The following is a 24,510-nucleotide window of genomic DNA, read 5'->3' as shown; positions in this document are numbered from 1 at the left end:
TCGTTTCTACTGCTTTGAAGGGTCATTTTCAAGGCCCACCACTTTCTGAACGCTCCACCTGTGACCTCTGAGGTGCAGCAAGGGGCAAAGCTCTGAACCAAAGGGCAGCTTGTTTCACAGTACTCAAAAAAAAAACAAACAAAACAAAAACCCCAAACCTGACCACAGTAGGAGCAAAATTAAATAAACTGAACTTATAAAAGACAGTAGAAGTTCAATTCATCCAGAAATATAATATAACACCTGGGAGTGACGGGGGAAAACTGGAGATCAGCTACAAAACAGAAACAGTGAAATGACCAACAAATATTGATTAGGCGAGAGAGGAAAACTTTTCATTGCATTCTGTACATGGAAATTAAAGGCAAAAATTCACATGTTGGAGCATCAGGACAGAATGATGAAGGTCTCAAGCCACAGGACGAAGGAAGCAAAGGAACACCTTGAATAAAGCAACACATGAACAAAACCAGTAACTGAGCAGCTTCCAAAGGGGAAAAAAAAAAAGTGACCATATCTCAAAATGAGAAAAAGCAGCACGGAAGCAGAGAACAAGTGCAATCATGGGAAACACTGACTGCACAAAACACTTTGGATATTTGGAAAGAATCAGGCCTATCTGTATATCTATGCAAAATATATACACAAATCCATATGTATATATGTACACATAGGCACTCCTGTACATATGTATATGCAACCATAACACAACTGCCCTGGGACCAGTATCTGACTCTGGGTGCAAGAAAAAAAAATGCTGCAGCTGTGCAAAACTACAATTCTGGGTTTGATTACTGAGAAGGAATGGCAGAAAATCCAAAATAATTCCCAAATAGCTCAGACCCAGCTTTGGTTTCATCAACAATCGCCATGAGAGCCCAACCTCTGGATGTTTCCAAGCTCTTTTGTAGGAATTAAATATTCATCCAAAGCTGGGGATTGTATCAATACATGTTACAGCTGTTTCCAAACACCCACTAATCTGGAAGAGTGGCCAGAAACCTCTCCTGCCATCAGTGGTTTAGCACGAGGCCATCCCACCCTGAAAACCCATTTGGGAATACTGGATGCACGGGAAAATCGAACTCAAAGGCCAGGACAAGGCTGTCATTCTGCAAAAGAAGGGTCAGTTGGTGTCCTTAGTGTTTGGGAAGAATAGGATGCGGTGCATAAAAACACAAAGAGAGAATTCCCCCCACCCTGAAAGAAGAAGGGAACACATGACAACTCTGAATCCATGCTCCAACCGTACAGACATGCTGATCTTTGGGGTTCCCGGGTTTGGGATGTGGGAAGTAGCATTTTCCACAAAGCTTGCTCGCCTCAGAGCTCCAAAGAGCATCGTCCTCCCAAGTCCAAGGCTGGTTTGGGACACTCCAGCATTCCCTTGGTCTCTGACAGGTGTGTGCTGCCACGTTAGAGCAGAGAGAAAGTGGTGAAGGAAAGAAGTGCATTAGATTGTCCTGCGCCTCGGAAAAGCCGCCTGTTCCCACTCCAAATGGGTTGTCCTTTGGGGGGAGGACCCCCTTTAGTGCTCTGCATCCATAGCATCCAAGTACTTGGCTTCGATGATCCTTGGGAGCAGGTTATACCTAGGGTTGAAACAGAGAAATAAGGTCAGTGCTTGTTTGGAGCCACGGAGCATTTTTTTTGTCTGCCCCAAGACTCCCCCGGTTGAGTTTGTCCGTGAGATTCTCCCCCAGTTGAAAGGGAAAAATGGGGGACAGTGAAAACAACCAATCCTATAAGCAAATACAGCATTGACAGGAACAACAGTGCAAGGTTCCTTCTGGAGGGAGCCTTCTCCTTTCAGCTGACAAGGAAAGAGAACCTCCTCATCCTCACAGGAGAGAAGTCACCTTCCTAAAGTGCTCTGTCACCACAAAGTCTTGAAGATGCCAAAATTGTACCACCCCACCCAAATCTACACTCCTGGTTTGTGCTGGGGCACCCAGGTAGTGCCTTCCTGCTGCCTCCAGTTTGCAAATGGATGCATTGCTTTGCCATGAATCCCCATTTATTTTTAATCTCTACTTTTTTTCATCACTTGCTGGTTCAAAGAGCTGCACACAAAGGTCCTCTGAGTACCCCAGGTCACTCCTTGCAGCTGTCACCACAATGAAGCTTTAACAGATAAACCAGAAGCTTTGGTCTTCAGAGAAGCACCAAATGTATCAGCAAGACTCGTGACCATGGCAAGAAAACAAGAAGAGCCATGACTTGCATTCCTCCAGCTGCTGGTAAGACTCCATCCCTACACCTGGTGACTGGATTCTCCACTGGATTGTGGAGACAGTGACTCACTTACTTTTGGGTTTTCTTAAAATTTGTTTGTTTGCAAGAACATCCTCAAGGATTGACATATTTGGGTGACAAAGGTGTGGTGCTCTAACAATATGCTCTGAAGCTGCTTTCATTAAATCCTCCTGCATATTTAGTGTGACACTTTCCCTTGTTTAACAAAGGAGTTGTTCCTCAGCTGTTAAAATAAGGCACAAAGCACCAGAAAGCACATTTTGGGACTTAAATAGCTGTGCAAGAGATCCCAAACATCAGTTACTGCTGAGAAGTACCAGGATCTCCTTAAATAGACCCACCATAAAATGAAATGCTTGACAGCCATGAGAGGACACATGAGCATCACAGAATGCTTGGAAAGAAGATGATCCTTCTCTCAGCAACCAAAAACTAGTCATCCTAAAGTTCTGGATCAAAGCCAGGAACTGGGGATACCCACAGATCACATTTTCTTCCACTGCAATAATGGATTTCAATGGCTTCTCATTATCTCTCACATTAAGAGCACACCAGTGGTCCCTCACCACTGGCAATGCAAATCTTGTGTCTAATGCTGTTGGACAGGTGGAAATGGGGCTTTGAGACATGGCTGGTGTTCTGGATGGGACACCAAGTCACGTCTCACTCATTTGTGTTTGATTCTTGACTTTGACCCCTGGCTGATGTCCCATCTCGTCTTCCTCCCTTCACTTCTTAAAAAAAATGAAAAAGGAAAAATATATTTAATTTCTTCCACTCTGTCTCATCTATTTAGAGTGCCAAATCCTTGGAAAAAAGTCATTAACTACAGAGCTCATGGATCATGGTGCTGCCTTCTTGGCTAGAGGCCACAGAAACTACACGAAGGCAGAAGAAACGAGAGGGAGGAAAGCCAAGGGCAAATTTCTGGGCTGTGCCAGGTAGCAGCATCTTCCCCTGAGCAGCAGGGCTGGTTATCCAGCTCCCAGGAAAGAACTGCTCTGGAAAGAGAAATGAGAAACAGAGAGTATGAGGTGGCAGTATCTTATTTACTCAAAAGAAAATATATTTTCACCACTGCATTATCCCACTCTTATTACAAAATCAGGTTCTTCGACAGAGAATTCTCTCCACGCTAATTTAGTTTGTTATACTATGTCCAAGAATTGACTATTTAGCAAAAAGTGTCCCACATTTTCTTTTCTGTACTGACCTTCCTTGTATGGAAACTTCCAATTCCCACCAGAGTAAATCCCCCAGCACTGCACAGAGCTGGAGTATTTACCAGCCACTGATCCATTCACCCAAAGTAACACCAATGTGAAGGGCAGGTGAGAGATTCTACCACAGGAACAATGACTTCAGTGTTTTCCAAGACTGTTTATCTTTAAAAACCCGGTCCAAGCAGCTCTAACCCGATCCTGTTGAAAGCCATGGTAGCTTTGACATTTGCTTTTGTTTTAGGAAGAACTGGACCCACATTTACCAGCCAAGGAAAACACCACAACAGCTGCCTTTGGAGATTATCACATTGGTAGCCCTGAACTTTGAGATCAGAGAGAAGATCTCTCAGACTGCAAGCTCAAAGTCAACCAGATATCACTGGATGCCAGGCTGGCCTAAAAATAATCAAATGGACTGGAAACAGATCTGCTCCTTCCAAGATCTTATTATGGCTTCTCATTATATCCAAAGGATTGAGAGCATGAATGATTTAACTGGAGAAGATGGGCAGTCACTGCTAATGAACATTGAGGAAGAAGTTAGTTAAATTTCTCAACAATTCTCTCTCCAGACTCAAGATATTGCGGTGCCCTTCCACTTCTAAAGATCATTTTAAGACTAAATGTGGCCAGTTTGACCTGACTGATCGTTGGCAGTGGCTTTGAGCAGCGCAGGAAGTCTGCAAAGTCATCCCAGCACCAAATAAGAGATAAAGATTCCTCTTAGGAGAAGTTTCCAGCTCTGCTCTGAGCACTGGCCTGAGGAAATCAAATTGCAAAGCCATGAGGAACATTATCAAATATCACTTAGAGGGAAGGCTCAGATTGAAGCTTCTCACGAAGATCAGGCACTAAAAGGAGAGTTTCTGCCTCTTGGGCAGCTGAAGAGCAGCACCTGCCAGCCCAGAACCCTTGGAATGACTCCCAGTAGCAGTGAAACCACAGGCTCTCTGCACGATTCCTCCTCAAGCCCGAGCAGCTGGTGAAGAGGAGGTCACCACCACCCACTGCAAGGAGCTGGGTAGTCTGGGAAGTACTTCTGAACCACTCAGACTGCAGTCACAGAATAGCTGGGCTTGGAAGGGACCTCTGGAGATCACCCAGTCCAACCCCCTTGCCAAGGCAGGGTCACCTGGAGCAGGTGATGCAGGGATATGTCCAGGTAGGTTTGGAATGTCTCCAGAGAGGGAGATTCCACACCCTCCCAGGGCAGCTGTTCCAGTTCTCTGCCACCCTCAACATAAAGAAGTTCTTCCTCGTGTTGAGGTGGAACTTCTTGTGTTTTAGATCATGGCCATTGCTCCTTAATGCTCTGGGCACCACCAAAAGGGGTCTGGGGCCATTCCCTGACACCCCTTGGAGATATTAGTATGGATTGATGAGATCCCCTCTCAGTCTCCTCTCCAGACTAAACACGCCCAGCTCCAACAGTTTCTCCTCTCCCTGGCCTTCCAGCAGTCCAAACCTGAAGACAAAAAACACAGAAGAGACAAGAAAGGAAAAAAAAAGAAGGCAGTCAAGGTTCGTACCTGATGGGGATCATCCCTATCATGATGAGTGGGAAGATCATCTTCATGTAGGGCAGCGGTGACATCCCAAACCCACAGAGGATGAGGAGCTGCAGGACCTGCAGGCCGGTGAAATAGTGGATCTTCCTCTGGGGCACTCTGCGGATGTAATGGGTCGGAGGATACGCGGTCTGGGGAGGGAAGAGCCACACATCAGACACCCAGAGACCTGGAATTGTGATGGGAGGACGTGGCGCGGGATTTGGGACGCCAGGGTTTTAGGGGAGTCACGGATCTGCACATATACACAACATCAGGTCCTTAACAGGTTCAACAGCTCAACGTGGGATTCAGAGGGTTAAACCAAGCGCCTCAAACCACAGCATTGGCAGCAGCACTCGGAGGATGACTGAGCACTGGGAACCAGGAGAGGGAAAGACACCACGCAGCCAAGAGTGCCTTTGGGAGCATCTGGAGTGCAATGTAATATCTTGATAAGTGCAGTAATGAGATTCCCCTGAGGAGCACTGTCAGGGCCCTGCAGCAGCATCTGAAGGGCCTGTGGGCTGTGCAGGGGGTGATGGGGAGCAGATGCACCCGGGTGCTGTCACTGCTGGATGGTTTCTCCACCTACAGCCCAGTTCCTCATGATTTTATACCCTTCATAAGGCTCCATCCTTGCCCCTGGTGCTCCCACCTCTTGGCTGAACCCCACTAGGGGAAGACCAGGAGTTGAGATCAGGGAGGTGCAGGAAGGGGCTGTGCTCAGACTGCAGTACTTTTCTCCACTCCTACAAGCTAATCATTTTTGAGGAATAAAGGGGGGGAAAAAATGACATAAATAGGCTAAATATGGTGGTTTTCTTTTGACAGTTCCTTGCTCATGTCTGAGCACAGGCTTTGACTCACTGTCTATACATCAATGAAGAGTATGAGCGACTGTCTGCTGGCACTGGTACAGATTCCATGGGTTTCAGATTGTGCCATGACTCATTAAAAGGCTTCCAGAGAAAGGGGAGATCTCCATATTCAAGAATACTTTTTAATTTTCCAAACCAAAGCTTGGAAAATTCCACACGTAATTCGCAGTGAAACCAGAAGTAATAAGTCACATACCTCAGGAGCTGTTCAACCCTCATTCAAAAATTGACATGACAAATGTAATCTTTACCCAACTTGCACAGTTTTAACCTCTGGGATGTAATATTAGAGATCAAGATAGATTAGCAGAGATGCAGAGCCAAACATTGGGCTTATTAAGCCCTTGACCTTTGTTACATAAGAGAAGATGAGCTGGAGACTTGCTCCAGCTACCTCCTACACTGAAAACCAACACCTTTTTAGCACCTGTAATAGAGAGGGCTTGAAAACATATCTCCCAGGTTTGTTTTCACCCCACATCAGACAGGTTTCAGTAATGCGAGTTGTTTCATTTTGAGTTTAAACTCCTCTCTTGTGGCATTTCATACAAAATGAAAGTGAAAAATACAGCAAAAAAAAATTACCTGCCTGAAGCTTTGTGGGGGGAAATCAAAAGATCACCGTTTCCTGATGTTATGCTTTAAATATTTTACGTTATTTTTTTAAATGCACATACTCTGCAGCTGACAAAACATCACAGTGGGAGTTTGAAAACTCCCAAACACCCCACAAGTTTGTACGGTCGTGTGCTCAGGTTTGGAGCACAGCTTCCAGCTGTGGTGTCCCATTCCATGTACCTGTTCCTTGAGCAGCAGAGCCACCCTCTCAAAGAGCTGGTTCCCATCAATGGAGGTCAAGGCAATGTAGAGGAAGAGGCCGTAGAGGACCGGCTTTGGGATCCACTGGAGAGGGAAAGGCAGGAGCAGCAGCGACAGCCCAACCAAGAAATTTGCCACCAGACTCGTCAGCCGGGTCTCCTTCACGCTCACGATCCTGGGAGCAAGGAAACAGGGATTAGGGGAGTAGGATAATACCCCAGAATCCTGGAAAGTTTATCCCTGCTCCATGTAGGACACGTGCCGCTCGGGAAAGGGAAGCTCATCTCCACCACACTGAGATCAGCACTTCTGACACCGAGGAGGCAGAGCCTTGCTGGATCCAGGCCAGGCACTTCATCCACAGCTCAAGCAGAGCAGCTGGAAAACCGCCAAATTCACCTTCTGCAAAGCTCCACAGATCCTATCCCTGAACTAAACTGCCCTCTGAACTGATCCTGTTTAGCACAATGCAAAAAAAAAAAAAACAAACCAGAAACCAAACCAAAAACCAAACAAAACGCAAACCAAAACAAACCAGGCAAGAGTCCTCTTTCTGGGCAGTAATCCTTCCCTGGGTTTACCCACTGCATATGCAACTGGCTTCTATCCCAAAGAAAACTCATTGGCCTCTCCAGGAACTAATGAACCTCTTGTTAAAAAAAAAAAAAAAAAGAAAAGAACGTCTGCACTCTCCTGACAGCGAGTCAGCAGTTTTGACGGATTCGAGGATCTCCCTGTTTACATGGAAGGGAACGCTGAGAGCACCATGCAGGGACTCAGCTCTCCTGTGGGCAACAGCAGTTGTGTTGTGCTGCAAATTGCTGATTACCATGCAAAACATGTAATTAATTAATGCAAATTTTCCAGAGCTGACAGGCCACAGATTGATTTCTTTTTCTTTTTCTGAGGGGAACACTGACAGGAAAGCATGGAGCAGCTTTCAGAACCCGCTCCAGGGCAGGTTGCTTTGTTTTCCTTTCACTTCAACTAAACCTGTGAGCATCTCCTGGTTTGAAAAAAATTACCAGAGACAACAGGAGGAAAGAAATGCCTCATCTGTCAAGAGCACCTGACAGAGAAAAAGAGGATTCTTAACTATTTTTTGTTCAAGAAGATAAATCCACCAATGCAGTGGATAAGCCAGTGAGTAAATCCCACTATTATCAGGAAAAAATGGTGTTTTGATGCCATTTAGTGACCTTATACCCTGGATGAGACCCCTCACATTCTGAATTAACCCTGCATGTAAACCTCACATTCTGAATTAACCCTGCATGTAAACCTCTTTGAGGATTAACACAAAAGATGTATGAAAACACACCTTCCTCCTCTACAGAGGCACTGCTGGGACTTCACAATCCCTCCTGTCCTAAAGAAGATTGCTCCCCAGTGAATTATTTCAATATTAACATGTTTGCTCCCCAGTGAACTATTCAAATACTAAATTTGAAAGTTTTGCTTATGAGTAAGGTCAGGTTGAACTTCAAATCTGTTCACCCATTCAAGGAGCATAATGAAGCTGTGGGGATGAAGGAGCCTTTCCACATCCGTATTTGGACAGGGAGGGAAAGGGGAGCAGCCTAAAGCTTGCTCTGAGGATTTGGATAACAAGACAGAATTAACACCATCAGTCATGAGACCTGAGGAACAACAGACACCACAAACAGTACACAGAGTCCTGAGGACAACACTGGCATTCTTCAGTGAGTAATGGGGCAGATCCTACACATTATCCAGGATTACCAAGACAGGATGCACAGAGGTGTTAACCTTTAAGTGACCTTTAAACAGGTTTAAACAGCAGGAACCACAGCTTTACTCCTTCCAAACAAACTTTGTTTGGATCCTCTTGCAGGTCTCCTGCATCAAGGGGTCCCTGCCCATGCCTAGAAAAGCTGAAGGAGAGTAGAACTTCACTCTTTCCAGCTCTGCTAGAACTAGGACAACACCTAAGTGGATATAGTTTGGCATCTTTCCCATTGCCTCCAGGTCTGGATCACCACAGAACAGAAGTCTTGGAGAGCGTCAGAACTTAAAGTGCAACTTTCAATCTGACAAGGAGTGGTCAGACAACTTCAGAGCTACCAGAACCACTCAAGTGGCCCAGTGAAGCAGGGCTTAAAGGATCCACTAACTGAATCAGCCTCATCCAGGTAGAGCAAGAGCTTCCCAGGCCTCATCATCAGGCAACCTAGAGAGGAAGGATTTCTGCTATTTCAGGCAAAGATCTGACCCATCCAAGTGACTGCTCACGACCTGCAGGCACACACAAGTCTGCAAGTGAAGTCATGCAAATGAGAGAGCTCAGGAGCAAAATGAGCTCTGAAGGCACCACATTTCAACCAGCTGCAAGTGCAGAACTGCTCAGAGCAGCAGCCCTTTGGGAACAGATTCTTGAAGCTCAGGGAATTTTCTACAGTTCTCTCCTGGGGATGCAGCAATCACAGCACTGATCACACAGAAGATGTACTGCAACGACTCCTGCCAGCTCCTGCTAATGCCACTTATTAGTTTGGAATATTTTAGAAGAACACAGTTGAAATTGCTCATAATTAACCAAACATGACATCTTTAAAGCTGATGTTCCCAGCCTTAAATTTGCCTTCTGTTAATTCTAACACTTTTCTCATTTCCAGGGTGAGGACATCACAGTCACATTAAGTGAACAGAAGAAACCCTGATTTCCATGTGCTCAAAGTCTGGTTTGGCCCTGAGGAAACAGCTCCAGAAAGCCTGTGCTGCGATGGAAATAAAGTAATTAATGGAGATTGAAGAGTATAATCCAGGCTCATTTCCTCAAAATCCCTTAAATATGGCTGGGATGGGATTAGCCATTCCCCAACTTCTCCATGTGAGTAACGAGTACCTGTTTGCAGATTGACACAGGAAACTCAAATCATTCCTCTACAAGGGAGAAGAAAATTTTGCTTTCATTGTGGCTGATCTTTATTCTTGTTTGTATCATCATCCTGTGAGAGCTTTGATTTGAGTGCAGGAAAGGAGCCTGCCAAGGGAGACAGAGCTGATTTTCTAATTGAGCTTCATTTTATTCCTCTTGCAGCAGAGCTGGCTGAGGGGGGGGAAGGGAAAAAAAAGGATGACTACAGTGCTTGGAGCCTCCTGTTATAGCTCAGTGCTTTGCAGAGAACAAAAAGCTTTGGTCTCAAAGGGATTTCAAAGCACTAGGAAATCCTCATTGCCTTCTTCACTCCCAATATCCAGCTCACAGCACCGATTTGCCTCCAGCAGAGAGGAGCTTGGCTGTGAGGGAACACCCTCAGTGAGGTCAGGGCATCCCTCAGTCCTCCCAGGATAATCACAGAGAGGCACCTCTGACGCTCATTTTTGGGCAGCTGGGTGAAGGAGGAGAGGACAAGGACAGGAATTAGTCCTTAATTCAGGCAGGGGACTTGACTTTGTCACGGAGAAGCCAGAATGCAGAATCAAGACAGTGGAAACACAGGGAAAAAGACACCAGGTATTAAAACTGACAGCAGGAGACAAGGAGGGAGGGTTGGCATGTGGCCTTCAAAGTGTAAATTGTACAGCTCTCAAAGAAATGGAGAGTAGAGGCATCCCAGAGCAGATCATGGACACAAGGAGTAAGGGCATGGACTAAAACGCTACAGAACTCAAATTTCAAAGTTGATTTATTTTTTTTTTTAAATAGGGTTTACCATTTACTGTATTCATGGACCCCAACCTGCCAGAGCTCCAGGAGGGTTTGGACAACACTCTCAGGGACAGGGTGGGATTTCTGGGGTGTCTGTGCAGGGCCAGGAGTTGGACTGGATGGTCCTTGTGGGTCCCTTCCAGCTCAGGATATTCTGTGGTTCTGTGATATAGTTGTGATAGCAACACACACTAATGGGAATGCAAGCCCAAGGGACTGATCCCCCAGGAAAGATCTGTAAAAGAGTTGCAGGGAGCAGCAGGACCCAGCAGTTTCCAGACGTGGAAGGTGAAATCTGTCCATCCCTGACCCAAAAAGCAGCTGTGTCTGGTTGGGTTGGGCCAGCTGGCACCAAGAACAGCGTGAGGGCGAGGCTGGAATCAAGACAGACCCACCCCATCCCCCAAAGTAAATGACCACTTAGCCTCACTTCTGATAAGTGGCAACTCAGAAAATGAAACCAAGGCAGGATAATTAAAACTAATGGCATGTGAGTGGAAATTACCACTTCTGTGGTAAAAGCACTCAGCTGTAACACACTGAGATCAAACAGGCCAGATAATCTCTACTCTGGAGCAGGTTTCATCAGAAATAGGTTTTTAATTTATTTTTTTTTATAAGTCTCTGATAAGAATCTGTTGCTCAACTCAGAACAGCAAAAAAGTTGGTCTTAAATAGAAAGCTGTGGTCCGGGCCTGGCTTCACATTTGCTTTCGCTTAAAACCAAGAGAATTTAAGCATTTTGCCTTCCCAAAATGTGGTGGAGGATGTTATGGGAGCTCTGAAATAATGGTGCATTTTTCCCATCCTTTGTAATAAGCACCAGGCAGGTCTGAGGCAGTGAATCAGCCTGGATTCTTTGTGGTGGACACATCTGGAAAGACCCGGCCCTAAGCATCTCCTGAGCTTCCCACAAGGACAAAACCAAAAAAGGCCTTGGCTGACCTTTCCAGAGGAGAATTTGCACTGGAGTGGGTGGAGTTCCTGCAGGGTGCTGGCTGAGGTGACTTCTTTTGGAGCATCCTCCCTGCACTTCCACCCCTTGCGAGTCTTCAAGATGACAAAAAACTCCACAACCACGCAACCCACTGCTCCCAAAGGGCTGGGAAACCACAAGTGAAACCAAAAGAGATCCAAGACGTCCCCACAGTTCCTACTTACGTCTCATAGATGTGCCCACTCTCCACCCTCTCCTCCACGTAGGCCAGGGCCCGGACGTGCATCGGGGAGTGTGGGAAGGCCGCGTGGATCCAGGGCAGGCCGAACACGGACAGCCCCGTGTTGATCAGCGCGACGAGCAGGAGGTCCCAGTGATAAGCTGTGCCCTTCACCAGCCTGAAAGGAGGATTTTGTTGACAGTTACACCTGGGGCAAACGCCACGGGCCGAGCCTGAGCTCACATGAAAACATTCGAGTCACTCAAGCGCTCTTCCACACACGCAGTGATCTCGCACCTCCTGAGCTATGTGAATGCTAACGGCATAGGTCGCTCCCAAAGCAGTCGTCAGCTGGGAAGGACAACCCTGAGCAGAAAGGCAGCCCACTAAAATAACAGCCCATGAAAATTTCATCAGCATTTTGCTTCTGCACTTATAGCAGTGAAAAATCCATGCTTATATTTGTTAGCAGAGTCCATGGAGGGAGCAGTTAAAATCCTTGGCGCTGGTTGACAAACTACTGACACTGAAGTTTCTCATCTGTCTTGTTTCTAACCCTGATCTCCCTCCTTCCCCATGAGCAGGACACGTGCTTGAGATGCTGCAGTAATCCCCTAATTATGTAATTGCTACTGCATGATAAGAAAATGGGACAGGAATTCATTAAACTTCAGCTCCTCCTTGGTAGTCACAGAATCATGGAATGGATCACAGAATGGTTTGGGTTGGAAGGGACCTTCAAGATCATCCAGCTCCAAGGGCAGGGACACCTTCCACTAGACCTGGTTGCTCCAAACCCCATCCAATCTGGCCTTAAATGATTCCATCAAGGAAGGTGGCCACATCCCCTTTGCAAGGGCTATGCTCAGAGCAGCACCAAACACTGAACTCACATCTAATTTAACCTTGCCATTTTTTGCAAGGTCTCCCCCTTTCCTGAACATTCCCATCTGGTGCCAGCTGCTCAGATATTACAACTAAAGTTCAGAGGAAAGGCTGGGGAAGGATTCTGCTCTCAGACTTTAATACCCAACTGAAAGGTCTAAGGCTGTGTTTCTGCCCAGCTATCCTCACACATTAACAGAGCTCAGCTGAATTGCTCTCTGGGCATCATCAGCTGGAAAGGCAGCACAATTTAGGTGCTTTAATGCCACCTAAACAAGCTCAGTTCAACACCTAAGCACAGACTTGGAGCCATCTAAGACACTCTACGACATGAGGTGCGTGGAGCTGGTAAATCTGACCCAGCACATGGAGATCTGTGGCCAGTATCTACCTCAAAGAGCAGCAGATGCCATTGTCTGGGCAGCAGAAATCTTGGGTGGGGTTCAGTTTTGGAACAAAAGGACTGATCTCACTGGGAGTGCTCACCTCCAGTGACGGAGGAGGCCACAAGGTGACCAGGTCAGGTAGATGTCCACACTGCAGTGCCTCTGAGCTGGAAGGTGCTGGCAGGAAGGGTGGGATTGTAAACACGCTTCCTGCTTTGAAACCACAGCTCCTGCTCATGTGCTGCTTTCTCAGAGCAAAGGCACTCTCAGCATCCCCAGGGTTATTGTGTCATTGTCCTGTCTGCCCTTTGCAGAGGGCTCCAAGTACAAAAGTTATACAACAACCTGTTGGAGAGAGGCCAGAGGAGGCCACCAAGATGATTAGAGGGATGGAGCACCTCTGCTGTGATGAAAGGCTGAGAGAACTGGGAATGTTCAGCCTGGAAAAGAGAAGGCTTTGGGGTCAACCTCACTGCGGTCTTTCAGTGCCTGAAGGGAGCCAATAGGAAAGATGGAGAGAGAGTATTTACAAGGGTCTCAAGTGACAGGACAAAGGGGAATGGCTTCAACCTGACAGAGAGCAGGTTAAGATTAGATATCAGGAAGAAATTCTTTACTGTGAGAGTGGTGAGGCCCTGGCACAGGTTGCCCAGAGAAGCTGTGGCTGCCCCATCCCTGGAAGTGTTCAAGACCAGGCTGGATGGAGTTCTAAGCAACCTGGTCTAGTGGAAGGTTCTGGAAGTGAAGGGTTGGAAGTAGATGATCTTTAAGGTCCCTTCCAAGCCAAACCACTCTATGATGATCTACAGGACACTGGACCCAGCACTGTGTGTGGTGTACACCTGCTCTGAGCCATGGATAGGCTTCTCTGAGCTTGTCTAGCTCAACAAAGATCTAGATGTCCTATCCTTGGTTATCTTCACACTGCTCAAACAGCCCAGTATTCCTTGGACTGTCCTTTACACCTGCTCTGATTGTTGTTCAGCAAAACACATCAGGTACTTTCAGGCAAACATCATCTTTTCCATCTTTTTTTTTGTTTTCTACAAAAGGAAACAACTACATCTGATAAGACACCAAGAGCACAATCTCCATTTGGCTGGTACAGACAACAGTATTTCATTCTCTGATGGAACCAACAAATAGAAAGGGACAAGTCCTAGTTTTTCCATCTCTAAAAACCCCTGCCCCAACACTGGATCAGCATCAGCTCAACCCTGTAAGGAGGCATTCTGAAAAACACCCTGAACAACTCCACACAATATTTCACATTGCTTAAGGACACTCCAGTGGAAAATACCAAAAGTTTAGAAGAAATTCACATTAGCCAAGAGATGACCCACTTACATACAGATTTATGCAACACTTAAAGGGATATAATGGAGATAAGAAGTGGTCAAAGGGAACTAAATTAGTGTAACTGAATTGGAGCTTGTCTCCTCTCCCCTAAGATTGTGTGACTCCAGTACAACATGGAGAATGCTAATGTATATTATGCAAGGAGAGAACCCTCCCACGCGTTACATTAGCAAAAAATCCTTGGAGATATGGTAGTTTCCCCGGAAAAAAACCTCATACACTATCATTCTTGATATCATATCTGACTGCAGTTGGCACAAAAAACATCAGAGGGAATATTTTAATAGCAACGTCTTAAGTTCGCACATAAATTAAGACTTATCAGACATAGGACATACTGTTTTATTCCACTTCCACCTTTTCCAGTTGGGAGCTAACAGCTCCAGACGCTTCTGATGCTCGGCTCCTACAACACTTATGTAGGTCATTGACTTCTCATTTTCAACAAATTCTCTGTGCTGCAAGGGCAGTGCAAGTGTCCACACGTGTCAGACGCTCCCTAAATATCCAGAGGTACATCCACAGACCTCAACCCATGCAAGATACCTACTTAACATTCCCCACACTACATCTTGGCTCCCAAAACTCTTCCTGAAAAACACCTCGAGACTTTTAGGGGGGGAGAAAGAGAATGGTGATGAGCAGAAGGTAAAGAAGAAACGGGCTGAGGTGGTGAGCTCACGGATGGTTTGAGTTTTTGGCTCACTGCCACAACGCTGGGCTCTGGGGATGGGGAGGAGTCAAGCAGCAGAGCTACTTTCATCTGTGGCAACAGGAGTTCTTAAAAACACACATTTTGTGATGCTGGGACAAGCTCTGGGTGAGCAGTGCCGGCCCCAGCCGCACGTGTTACCTGTTCTCCGGGGCGTTGGTGAGCGAGGCGACAATGTTCTGCTCGATGAAGAAGAGCATGGACAGGAGGAAGCCCAGGCCCATGGCGCTCATCACCGACCCGATGGACAGGGACTGCACAGGGGCCAGCACGAACAAGCTGTCAGACGTGTCGTACTTAAAACTGGACACTGGAAAGAGGACGGGAATGACGTTAGGAGGCACCTTCTCGTCCAACCATCCGCGCGGACTCTGTGTTTTACCCGCACCACAAACTCCTGGGAGCCAGTGCAGCCAACCAGGCGTGATGCTCTGGGCATGTGGGAGCCAGAAGGCCATGGAAGACGGCTCCATCTGGTTGTTTTGGTTTATGTTTTTCCTCCATCCACTCAGAACTTGGCTGCCTTCCTGATTTGACAGATCACTGCTAGTTCTAGCGAGGCATTACATGTGGTTGAGCAAAACAAAAGAGGGAAACTTGTTTTCCACAGATGCAAAGTGGTTTTAGATTAGAAAACCTTATTTCTAACTAGCAGCTAATCAACTCAGGCATTTGAAAACTTCCTCATACCCAACAAGGCATTTTAGTATGAAATGCCCCTACTTTCCTGCCATTGGAAGCAATCCACGACTAGGGATAAAGCACACATGGTCACACACCATTTTACAATCCAACTGGATGGAATGGCCATCACAGAAAAAACAAAAAGCCATTTCTTATTTGTTTCCATACATTTCCTCACATCACCCACTCACGTCACTGCAGGACAATGCAATTCCTGTCCCCATTATCGCTTCCTGATATGGAAAAGTTGATCTATCTGGCCAATGAATGGTGTCTCATTTTTAGATTTCCTTATGTAGCTTAGAACTGCCCAGATGCTCTGCACCATTTCGTCTAAACTGGGAAAAATCTAAACTGGAGACAGAGAGGACAGATTGGAACCATCAATTCTATGGTGGTATGACTGGCAACAACCCTTCCCTGCCTCGTAATTACTCTGCCAGAAAGTGTTGATCCTCCTTATTGTAAGACATACACACTTTAGGTTCATTGGAAAGATACATTTGGATAATTTTTCTGGAGAAAAAGCTTGACTCAGCCTCGTTTGATTTGGGTTTTAAATGAAAGAAATCTCATTGTGAGGAAATCAGAGCTCTTGGAGTGGTGGGAGGTACACGCAGGGTTTGTGAAATTATACTGAAGAACTTTGCTATTTTTTGGCAAAACCCCTCTAGGATTTCACTTCTCTTTTTCATAACAAAAACAGAACTTACTTTCGATTTCCTTGAAGATGCAGGAACCCACAACAGAGAAAGTCAGGACTGAAATGGGTAAGGCACAGTCGGACAGAATCTCACGGACTCTCGCGTGCAAATAGGGGCTGCAATGGAAAGACAGAAGAACTCCATCAACATCACATGGATTGACAATCACTCAGTCAATCCAGACAGCATTAATGCTCTAACAAGTGAAAATTCAGTCCCATTTTGCAATTTTAAAGAGACACATGGAGTGAAGAACTGGTCTAATTCAGCCTTTAGTCCTCTGGAATCTACAGCCTTCGAAGGTTGATGAAAGCATAAGCAAAACACCAAGAAACAAAGAACTAAGCTGCAAACTGGAAAAAAAAAAAGTCCTCCAAGTACCCATTTGTGTGTCATTTCCACTTTACTTTAATTGCTTACTGCATTTCAAATGAAAAAACTTTAAGAGAATTGGAGTAAAACCCAAATCAGAGCTGGGCATTGAAACTCCCAAGAGAACATTCCAATAGACCTTCCAGCACCATCAGGGATTTTCTGCCCACCAAAACAGTTCAACGCCTGTTTGGAGGGAGTTACAGGGATCCCAACGGGAATTACACGGTTCACCCAAAGGTTTTTAGGAAGTTGTTTGCGAGGCCAGTGAGTGAACAGAGTGTTCTCTGGTGACATTTTCCAGGTGGTCCCCCGAGTGTCATCTCCGGCTTTGGCTTCCACCATCGTTAATGGAAGAGTTCGGGGGTTACAGGATTAAGATCTAAGCAACAGGTAACATGAAATAATCAGCAGTCTGAGCTCCAAGGTTGAAGCAACTCACCTTTTCTTAAACTGATAGAGCGTATGGCCAAGCCAAAGGGTACCCAACATCAACATGAGACTAAGGACGGCAGTTTCACGTCCATAATGCACACCATGAGTGCATGTCTGATTCTCTAGGGACATGGATCTGCTCACTGATGAATTCATCAAGAAGGTGGTATTGATGCCGAGGCTTGAAATAGCATCAGCTCCTTCTTTTCCCAAGTAATTGTCTCCTGTGCTCCCATAGTAGTAATATTTCTTAAAAACTGTACAAACAACCAACAGGCAAGCATTAGGATAGGGTTGTGACAACCAAAGCAAGTAAAATAAAGTGGTTCTTTCTTGCTTGATCATGCAGTATTAATGTTATGCTTCACCAGGTTTACAGCTCTACGTCTCAAAGCAGTGAAAAGAAACCAGAATTGCTTCTCTTACAAAGCCAGTGCTTCACAAATGGATTTTTTTTCACTTATTTTAACAGGTAAAAGTTGAATTAATCTACACAGCAACATGTTTCAACCGTAAGGACTTCCAGCGCTAATTATTTGTGTGGTTTTGTTCCCAACACTGGAATCACTGCTCTGAAATATATATTTATATACAGACACCTACTTTCAGGTATCCTGCTGAGCAAATTCCATCAGAGCTCTCTGAACACACCAAGAGCAGCCAGGCTGCACTGATCCTTCAGTATATTATAAAGGGTACAGTAATTACCTTTCCTCCAAAGCTAATCCAAATTTTAAAGATAAGTGTTGATGATATGCAAAACCTGGCAGAACATTTAAATTTACACTGCAAATTGAAACAGAATTACAGAGCAACACCAAGTGAACCTGTACAAGCAAAACCCCCAGCAAAGCCCCTGGAACTGTCCATAAATGTCTGAGATTAGCTCAGAGGCTTTTATATGAGTAATCAGCAGTTGTAAAGATACTCTTGCTCTTGAGCATTTAGTTATGTCCCCGTTTCTATGGTATTTTCCAGCCCCAAGTGTATAAATATGGTTTTGGGATCGTTTCACTTCTTTGGGGAACAACAGATTGAGGAGTCACAGGGAGAAAGTAAAACCAGAAGATGGGAGTTGGGCTCTGCAGCCTCAGTACTCCCAGGATATGTGTTCAGATGGCAACACACAGCACTCACTCTCCCCATACCAGGGGAAGATACAGGAGAATGGAAACCACCACACCAGAGCTTTGCAGTCCCTCTACCTTTGTTTTCGTCCAAATACCCCTTCAAACCTCTCATAAGGAAACTCAAAAGTTCAGGACAAAACCATCCCCTTTAGGCAACAATACAACAACCCGAAGCTTAGCCTATAATGCTCCTTCTATAACATTTTATCCCATCTCCAAATAATAATCAAAGTTCTGAAAGCCCCAAGCACCTCAGGTTTTCTACCTGCAGCAGCAACAGTGAAAGCAGGGAAGACAAACTGTAATTATAATATTTGAAAACGAGGAAAACAAACTTTGAACGCTCTTGCGAAGCAGGATTGGTATTTTTGCAACCACTTTGAGTCTGGCTAAAGCACAGTTTGTGTTACTGCTGGTCTGGAGCTCAGCCCAGTGTAAAATACCCCATGATGGCACTTTAAACGCAGTAATGATCTTTCTTGTACCATGTTTTAAGAGTTAAAAAGGAGTCTGGGCACTTCACAAGTGGATGGGGTCAGCAGGGCACGTAGGTCATGAGGGAAAAGACCAGTTGCCTCACACTCAGTATGTCTGTATTTAAATTTAAAGATCACAGAAGGTTTACAGTTCAAAATTTAACCACTCAGTTTGCACCAACAGCAGCCAGAAGGGAGGAGATGACCTCTAAAGCAGGAGAAAGGACCCCTCAAGTAAGGAGCAATCTCATTCCAACCTCCACTAGCGGGGTCACACCCCAATCCTGGGGCAGGTTTGGGCCCCTCACAAGACATTAAGGGGCTGGAGTGTGTCCAGGGAAGGAGCTGGGGAAGGGTTTGGAGCAGCAGAAGCAGCTGAGGCAGCTGGGGGGGTTCAGCCTGGAGAAAAGGAGGCTCAGGGAGGACCTTCTGGCTCTGCAACTCCCTGACAGGAAGGGGGAGCCGGGGGGGGTATCGTGCTCTGCTCCCAGGGAACAAGGGACAGGAGGAGAGGGAAGGGCCTCAAGTTGTGCCAGGGGAGGTTTAGGTTGGATATTGGGAAAATTTCTCCATGGAAAGGGCTGTCCAGCCCTGGCACAGCTGCCCAGGGCAGGGGGCAGTCCCCATCCCTGGGGGGATTTAAAAGCCCTGTGGAAGGTTTGCGTGTTCCACATCCCATGCTACGGAAGAGGCTCTGCTCTCATTTCCTCCCTCCATCCTCACAGCTGTGTCCAGCCCTGGCAGGACACCCACCACTGCTCTGCAAACAGGTAAACTGAGGCCTCAGCACTGCCCTGACCCACACACTGGCACAGGATGGGCTGTTGGAGGATTTGTACTTTCCAGCTCTGAGCATCAACGGATGCTGTGATTGTGGAAGCATTTCCTGGGAATTAGCAGCTGGCCAGGATGAAAAGCCTGTTCACCATCACAACTGACTAAGGGTTACTGAGGCCTAGAGACATCCACAGTTACTGAGCATCTGAGAACCCAAGAGCACACACAACCCAGGAACTACAAAAAGCCTATTTTTACACCTCTGTATTTAGATCTGAACTGGAACAAACAAGAAACAAGTGACTTTGGTTTGGGTCTTGTGGATCTTCTCAATCTCCCACACTAGTCTATATGGCAATAATATATTTAGGGCTGATCTTTGGTGCCCTGTGTTCAGTTTGAGCACATCACTGCATGTTACCTCTGAGGATACAATTCAGTTTGTACCCCCACCTCCAAACCAGGAAGGATTGCTCCAGTCCATCCTGGATAGAGGAAAAATCTGACCCAGGACAGTGGTCACAGCACCAAACCTGTAAGAGTTTCAGAAGTGTTTGGCCAACACTCTCAGGCACATGGTGGAGTTGTTGGGGTGTCCTGTGCAGGGCCAGGAGTTGGACTCTGATCCTGATGGGTCCCTTCCAGCTCAGGAAATTCTATAATTCTGTGACTTTGCTTTATTCTTGTATTTTAATTAAAGCCATGGGAACATGCCAAGCTGGCCAGTGAAGGCCTTCATCCTGCACCACAAACTTGCTACAAAGGATTTGATTCCTGCACATTTCTAGTTTGTTTTTATAGGAGAGCTCAGTGGACCTCATTGCCAGCATTCAGAGAGAGCAGCAGAGCCGGTGGTGCCCTGGCTGGACCCGAGCCCTTCTCCAGCCTGGCGTGTGCTCACGCTCCCTCCAACAACATGAGCTGGCTTTGTTTTCCTCAGTTGGCTCCCCACTGTTTCCTGCAGAGTGCAGATGTCAAGATCAAACAAACACAGCTTTGGTGGCCGGGCCATGCAGCGAAAACAAGTGTCACCGGGACGGGGCGACCGCTCAGGGCTCGGTTCCTCTGTGCAGTGCCACGGCCCTCCCCCTCCTTTCCTGCATGTGCACCAGGACCTTCCAAAATATCAAGGCTGGGACCAGGCTGAGGAAAACATCTGGGCAAAGGTGGCACGTCCCCTGGCACTAAGGAAGCCCCAAAGGTGGTGTCAGCTGGATAGCTGTGACATATTTAACAGCATGGAGAAGATCCCAGCTTCATCTTCCTACTTAACTGCTCAGATTTGGGTTGGAGCTCAGCCCAGTGTCAAATGCCCCATGTTCAGCCATGAGGTCATTTTAAAGGCAGTAATGAACTTTCTTGTACCATCTTTTAAGATTTCAAAAGAGGTTGGGCACTCCACAACTGGATAGGGTCAGCGGGGCAAGTGGGTCACGAGGGAAAAGACCAGTTGCCTCACACTGAGTATATCTGTATTTAAATTTAAAGATCACAGAAGGTTTACAGTTCAAAATCTAGGAAAAAACCCTAGATGCACTGCATTTAAATTGGACTTTTTATTTTGCTCAGATTTGAGCAGTTAAGGTTTGAGTGGGAGGAAGAAGTGGCAGCAGCAGCAACCATCACCTCCTGCTACAAAACAAGTGGGGAAGAAGAAAGCCAAACACGGAGCTGGGAGTTGCACTGGTGTCATATCTTTAAATATAAGCTCTAAGAGGGTGAAGGATAAAGTCTGTGCCTGCCAGCACTGGCGTCCTCCTGTGTCTGGGGTCCCATCTCTGGATGCTCTGAACGCTCCCAGATGCCTGAAGCCAACAGCAGCTGCCAAATGAGTGTTCGTTTGACTTTATTACCATCATTCCTGTAAACTCAGCCCTTCAAGAGTACAAGGGAGAATTCAACTAATTCACTAATTACACCAACACAGAATCATGGAATGGTTTGGTTGGAAGGGATCTTAAAGACCATCCAGTTCCACCCCCTGCCATGGGCAGGGACACCTTCCACTAGCCCAGGTTGCTCCAAGCCCCCTCCAACCTGGCCTTGGACACTTCAGGGATCCAGGGGCAGCCAAAGCTTCTCTGGGCAACCTGTGACAGGGCCTCACTACCCTCAAAGAATTTCTGCCTAATATCTAATCTAAACCTGCCTTTTGTGAGTTTAAGGCCACTCCCCTTCATCTTCTCCTGTCCCCACTGCAATACTCTGAGGTATTACTTGCATATTCCTGGAAGTCTGGCAGACAGGACCAGTGGATGCTCTGAACAAGTATCCCAGAGCAACTTCTCCCTCACCAAGCTTTATCTAAGCAGGAGATTTAAGAGATGCAGGTGTTCTTCAGAGGAAAAAAAGCCCCTCTGATTGCACAATCAAAGCACACATAGGGTAAATTAAGGATTGCCAATGAAGCAAGAAAAGTATCTCACTTTAAATCGCTTTGCAGTGTCAAACCCGCTCTTGGAAGGTGTTCTCCTTGCACGAGAGATACCAAACCTGAGTATCTTCAAAACAAGGAGTGTGCTTAGATATATCCTGAAGGATTCAAGGGATAGCCCAAACTTAGGGCTATTGGGCAGTAGGTCATAAAAATCTCCTCACTGAGATGAACAGAAATGGCAATCACATGATATCTCTGCTAACACAGTTCACCTGCACAAGCACCTCCTGCCAATCCCGGTGGGGAGGAAGGGAGGAATCTGTTAAACCCCAAGGCTTTTCATGGACACTCAGAATTTAACCAAAAATGGGGACCAAGTGGCCGTAAAGCAGCTTTAGGAGCTTGCTGGAAGGCACTGCAGCCCTTCTGCTGCCATTAAAGAAGGGTCTCAAAGCTCATGTGAAAATGGGAAAGCTCCACCCACCTTCCAACTGCCACCCCTGGAGTTTGAGTAATCCACCATGGAAAAAAAAACCCCAGATTTAAATTGGACTTTTTTGTTTTTGCCACGACCATTCAAAAAGACACTGGTATCCAGGAGAAGACTTTCACATCAATAACTTTATGGTTGCTCCATTTGGTGAACACTTAGAAACTAAATCTCTCTCAACTGACTTGAAAGTAGAGCTGATGGAAATTCTGCACATCCAGGTAAAAGTGCTGACAAAGGGCTGCTTCAGTCTCTCACACTGATTTTCTTTTTTTTTTCCCCCCCTGAAGACTTTGAATGAACACAGAACAAGCAAAACATCACACACATTTGCAGGCCTGTATTTCCCTTTGACAAGGAGGCAAAGCAAAGATCTGCACCAAAAAACAGCGTTGTGAGACTTACCTTTCGTAATGCCTTTGATGGCATCAAGCACAAATGTGATGGATATAAAAAGTGCAATTATTTCTTCTGTTGACCTGTGGAAAAATCCCAGGAATTAATACAGCTGCATTCAACTCCGTTCAAAGAAAAAAAATCAGCATATTCATCCATTTACATGAAAATACACCCATTTTAGTTGAACTCCAGCTTAGGAAAGAAAACCCAGTGAATCTTTGAGAGCTTCTTTCAAGCTGGAACAATAAACCAAAATGATACTTGCCTCATCTCACAAAATACATTTTTGCAGCAAGTTTGTAATTAAGGAGCTTGTAGAATGTATAATTTTTCCATTTGCTGAATAATCTGATCAAAATAAGACCCCTTTGAAAATAGCTACCTTTTAAAGAGCTTCATCAGAAGGCTGAAATTAAAGAGGGAGTACATCACAAGGAAGAAGCTGTTCCACAGTCCAGTCCAGGCATAGAAAGCACTGAAATCCAAGTGGTAGTCATCACAGATTCCTCGGATGACTGCAGGGAGGGAAGCATCCATGTGTCAGATTAAACTTGTGTCATCACCACCCTGTGATTCCCATCTGCTCCACGGCACAGAGAACCAATTCCAAGCCTTCGCCCCAGTGCACAGACACCATTAAACCCCCGTTCCTGCAGTCCCACAGGGACACTGGATCAACCCAAACTGCTCTCCCCTTCCCACTAGGAATGGGGAGAAACACCTGGAAAAATATTCTCTCCCACTGCTTAAAGCACCTTTCCTAGGGAAAGTCTCTTATCCTCAAGCTGGTTGAATGCAGCCATATGAGAAAGCCATTAATGAAACAGATTTCCTCGTGGAAGCTGAAAAAATGCTTATTTTCATGAAGTTTTTTCTATGCAAAAGGGATTTATTTAGAAAACAACTTCAACTAAACCAGGAGTTGGTCTTGATGATCCTTGTGGGTCTCTTCTTTTAGGGAGAAATTTTTTACAGAGAGAGTAATCAAGAAATTGGAATGGGCTGCCCAGGGAGGGAGTGGAGTCACTTCCCTGGAGGTGTTTAAGGTGAGACTGGATGTGGCATCAGTGCCATGGGCTGGGAACCACAGTGGGGTTGGATCAAGGGTTGGATTTGATGATCTCAGAAGTCTTTTCCAACCTGGTTGATTCTATGATTCCAACTCAGGATATTCTATGATTTGACACAACTTGAATCAAATTCCTTCCCTCTCCCTCAGCACCCAAATCACAGAACAGCCTGAGTTGGAAAGGACCCACAAGAAACATCCAGTCTTGGCTCTGCTCAGGGCACTCCAAGAATCCCACCCTGTCCCTCAGAGCATTATCCAAACCCTCCTTGAGCTCTGGCAGGTTGGTGCCATGACCACCTTCCCTGGGGAGTCCATTCAGTGCCCAACCACCCTCTGGGGGAAGAACCTTTTCCCTTTAATATCCATTTATTAAACAAACACAACTAAAGCTCCAACAGGACTGCAGGGTTCTCATACAAAGCCCCACCCCACCAACCCCACCAGACCCCTCATTTACACCTGGAGTAGACTCACCATTGATGTAGAGTGCTAAAGGAGCTGTAGTAAGGAGGACAACCAGAGGTTGCCCCGAGAAGAGGGCGTAGAGCAGCCCCCCAATGCACTGACCCACGATTGTCTTCCTCACATCTGGAAGGAGATAAACAAACAGGGATTTTAATCAACACCCCCCAAGTCAATGAACGCTCACAGGGCAGAAAAGCCAACCGCTAATTAGTAGGAACAGTGTGTAGAGTT

The 24,510-nt window shown here is 46.1% G+C and overlaps 1 protein-coding gene across 1 annotated transcript in view; it reads right to left on the bottom strand.

The window, feature by feature from the left end:
- Nucleotides 1-1,528: 1,528 nt before the first annotated feature.
- SLC4A11 (solute carrier family 4 member 11) overlaps nucleotides 1,529-24,510 on the bottom strand; it is a 67,687-nt gene continuing 44,705 nt past the window's right edge. The window contains exons 9-18 of the mRNA XM_032686159.1: nucleotides 24,289-24,402; nucleotides 23,125-23,257; nucleotides 22,749-22,822; nucleotides 17,101-17,350; nucleotides 16,296-16,402; nucleotides 15,040-15,208; nucleotides 11,561-11,734; nucleotides 6,706-6,901; nucleotides 5,009-5,178; nucleotides 1,529-1,592 (exon numbers count right to left, since the gene is read on the bottom strand). Of these exons, the coding sequence (XP_032542050.1) occupies nucleotides 1,529-1,592; nucleotides 5,009-5,178; nucleotides 6,706-6,901; nucleotides 11,561-11,734; nucleotides 15,040-15,208; nucleotides 16,296-16,402; nucleotides 17,101-17,350; nucleotides 22,749-22,822; nucleotides 23,125-23,257; nucleotides 24,289-24,402 (1,451 nt within the window). The remainder of the gene's footprint in view (nucleotides 1,593-5,008; nucleotides 5,179-6,705; nucleotides 6,902-11,560; nucleotides 11,735-15,039; nucleotides 15,209-16,295; nucleotides 16,403-17,100; nucleotides 17,351-22,748; nucleotides 22,823-23,124; nucleotides 23,258-24,288; nucleotides 24,403-24,510) is intronic.

The sequence above is a fragment of the Chiroxiphia lanceolata genome, chromosome 4 (genome assembly GCF_009829145.1).
Source record: "Chiroxiphia lanceolata isolate bChiLan1 chromosome 4, bChiLan1.pri, whole genome shotgun sequence".
NCBI lineage: Eukaryota > Metazoa > Chordata > Aves > Passeriformes > Pipridae > Chiroxiphia > Chiroxiphia lanceolata.
The sequence above is the reverse complement of the archived record's forward strand: the minus strand, read 5'-3'. Positions and strand labels throughout refer to the sequence as shown.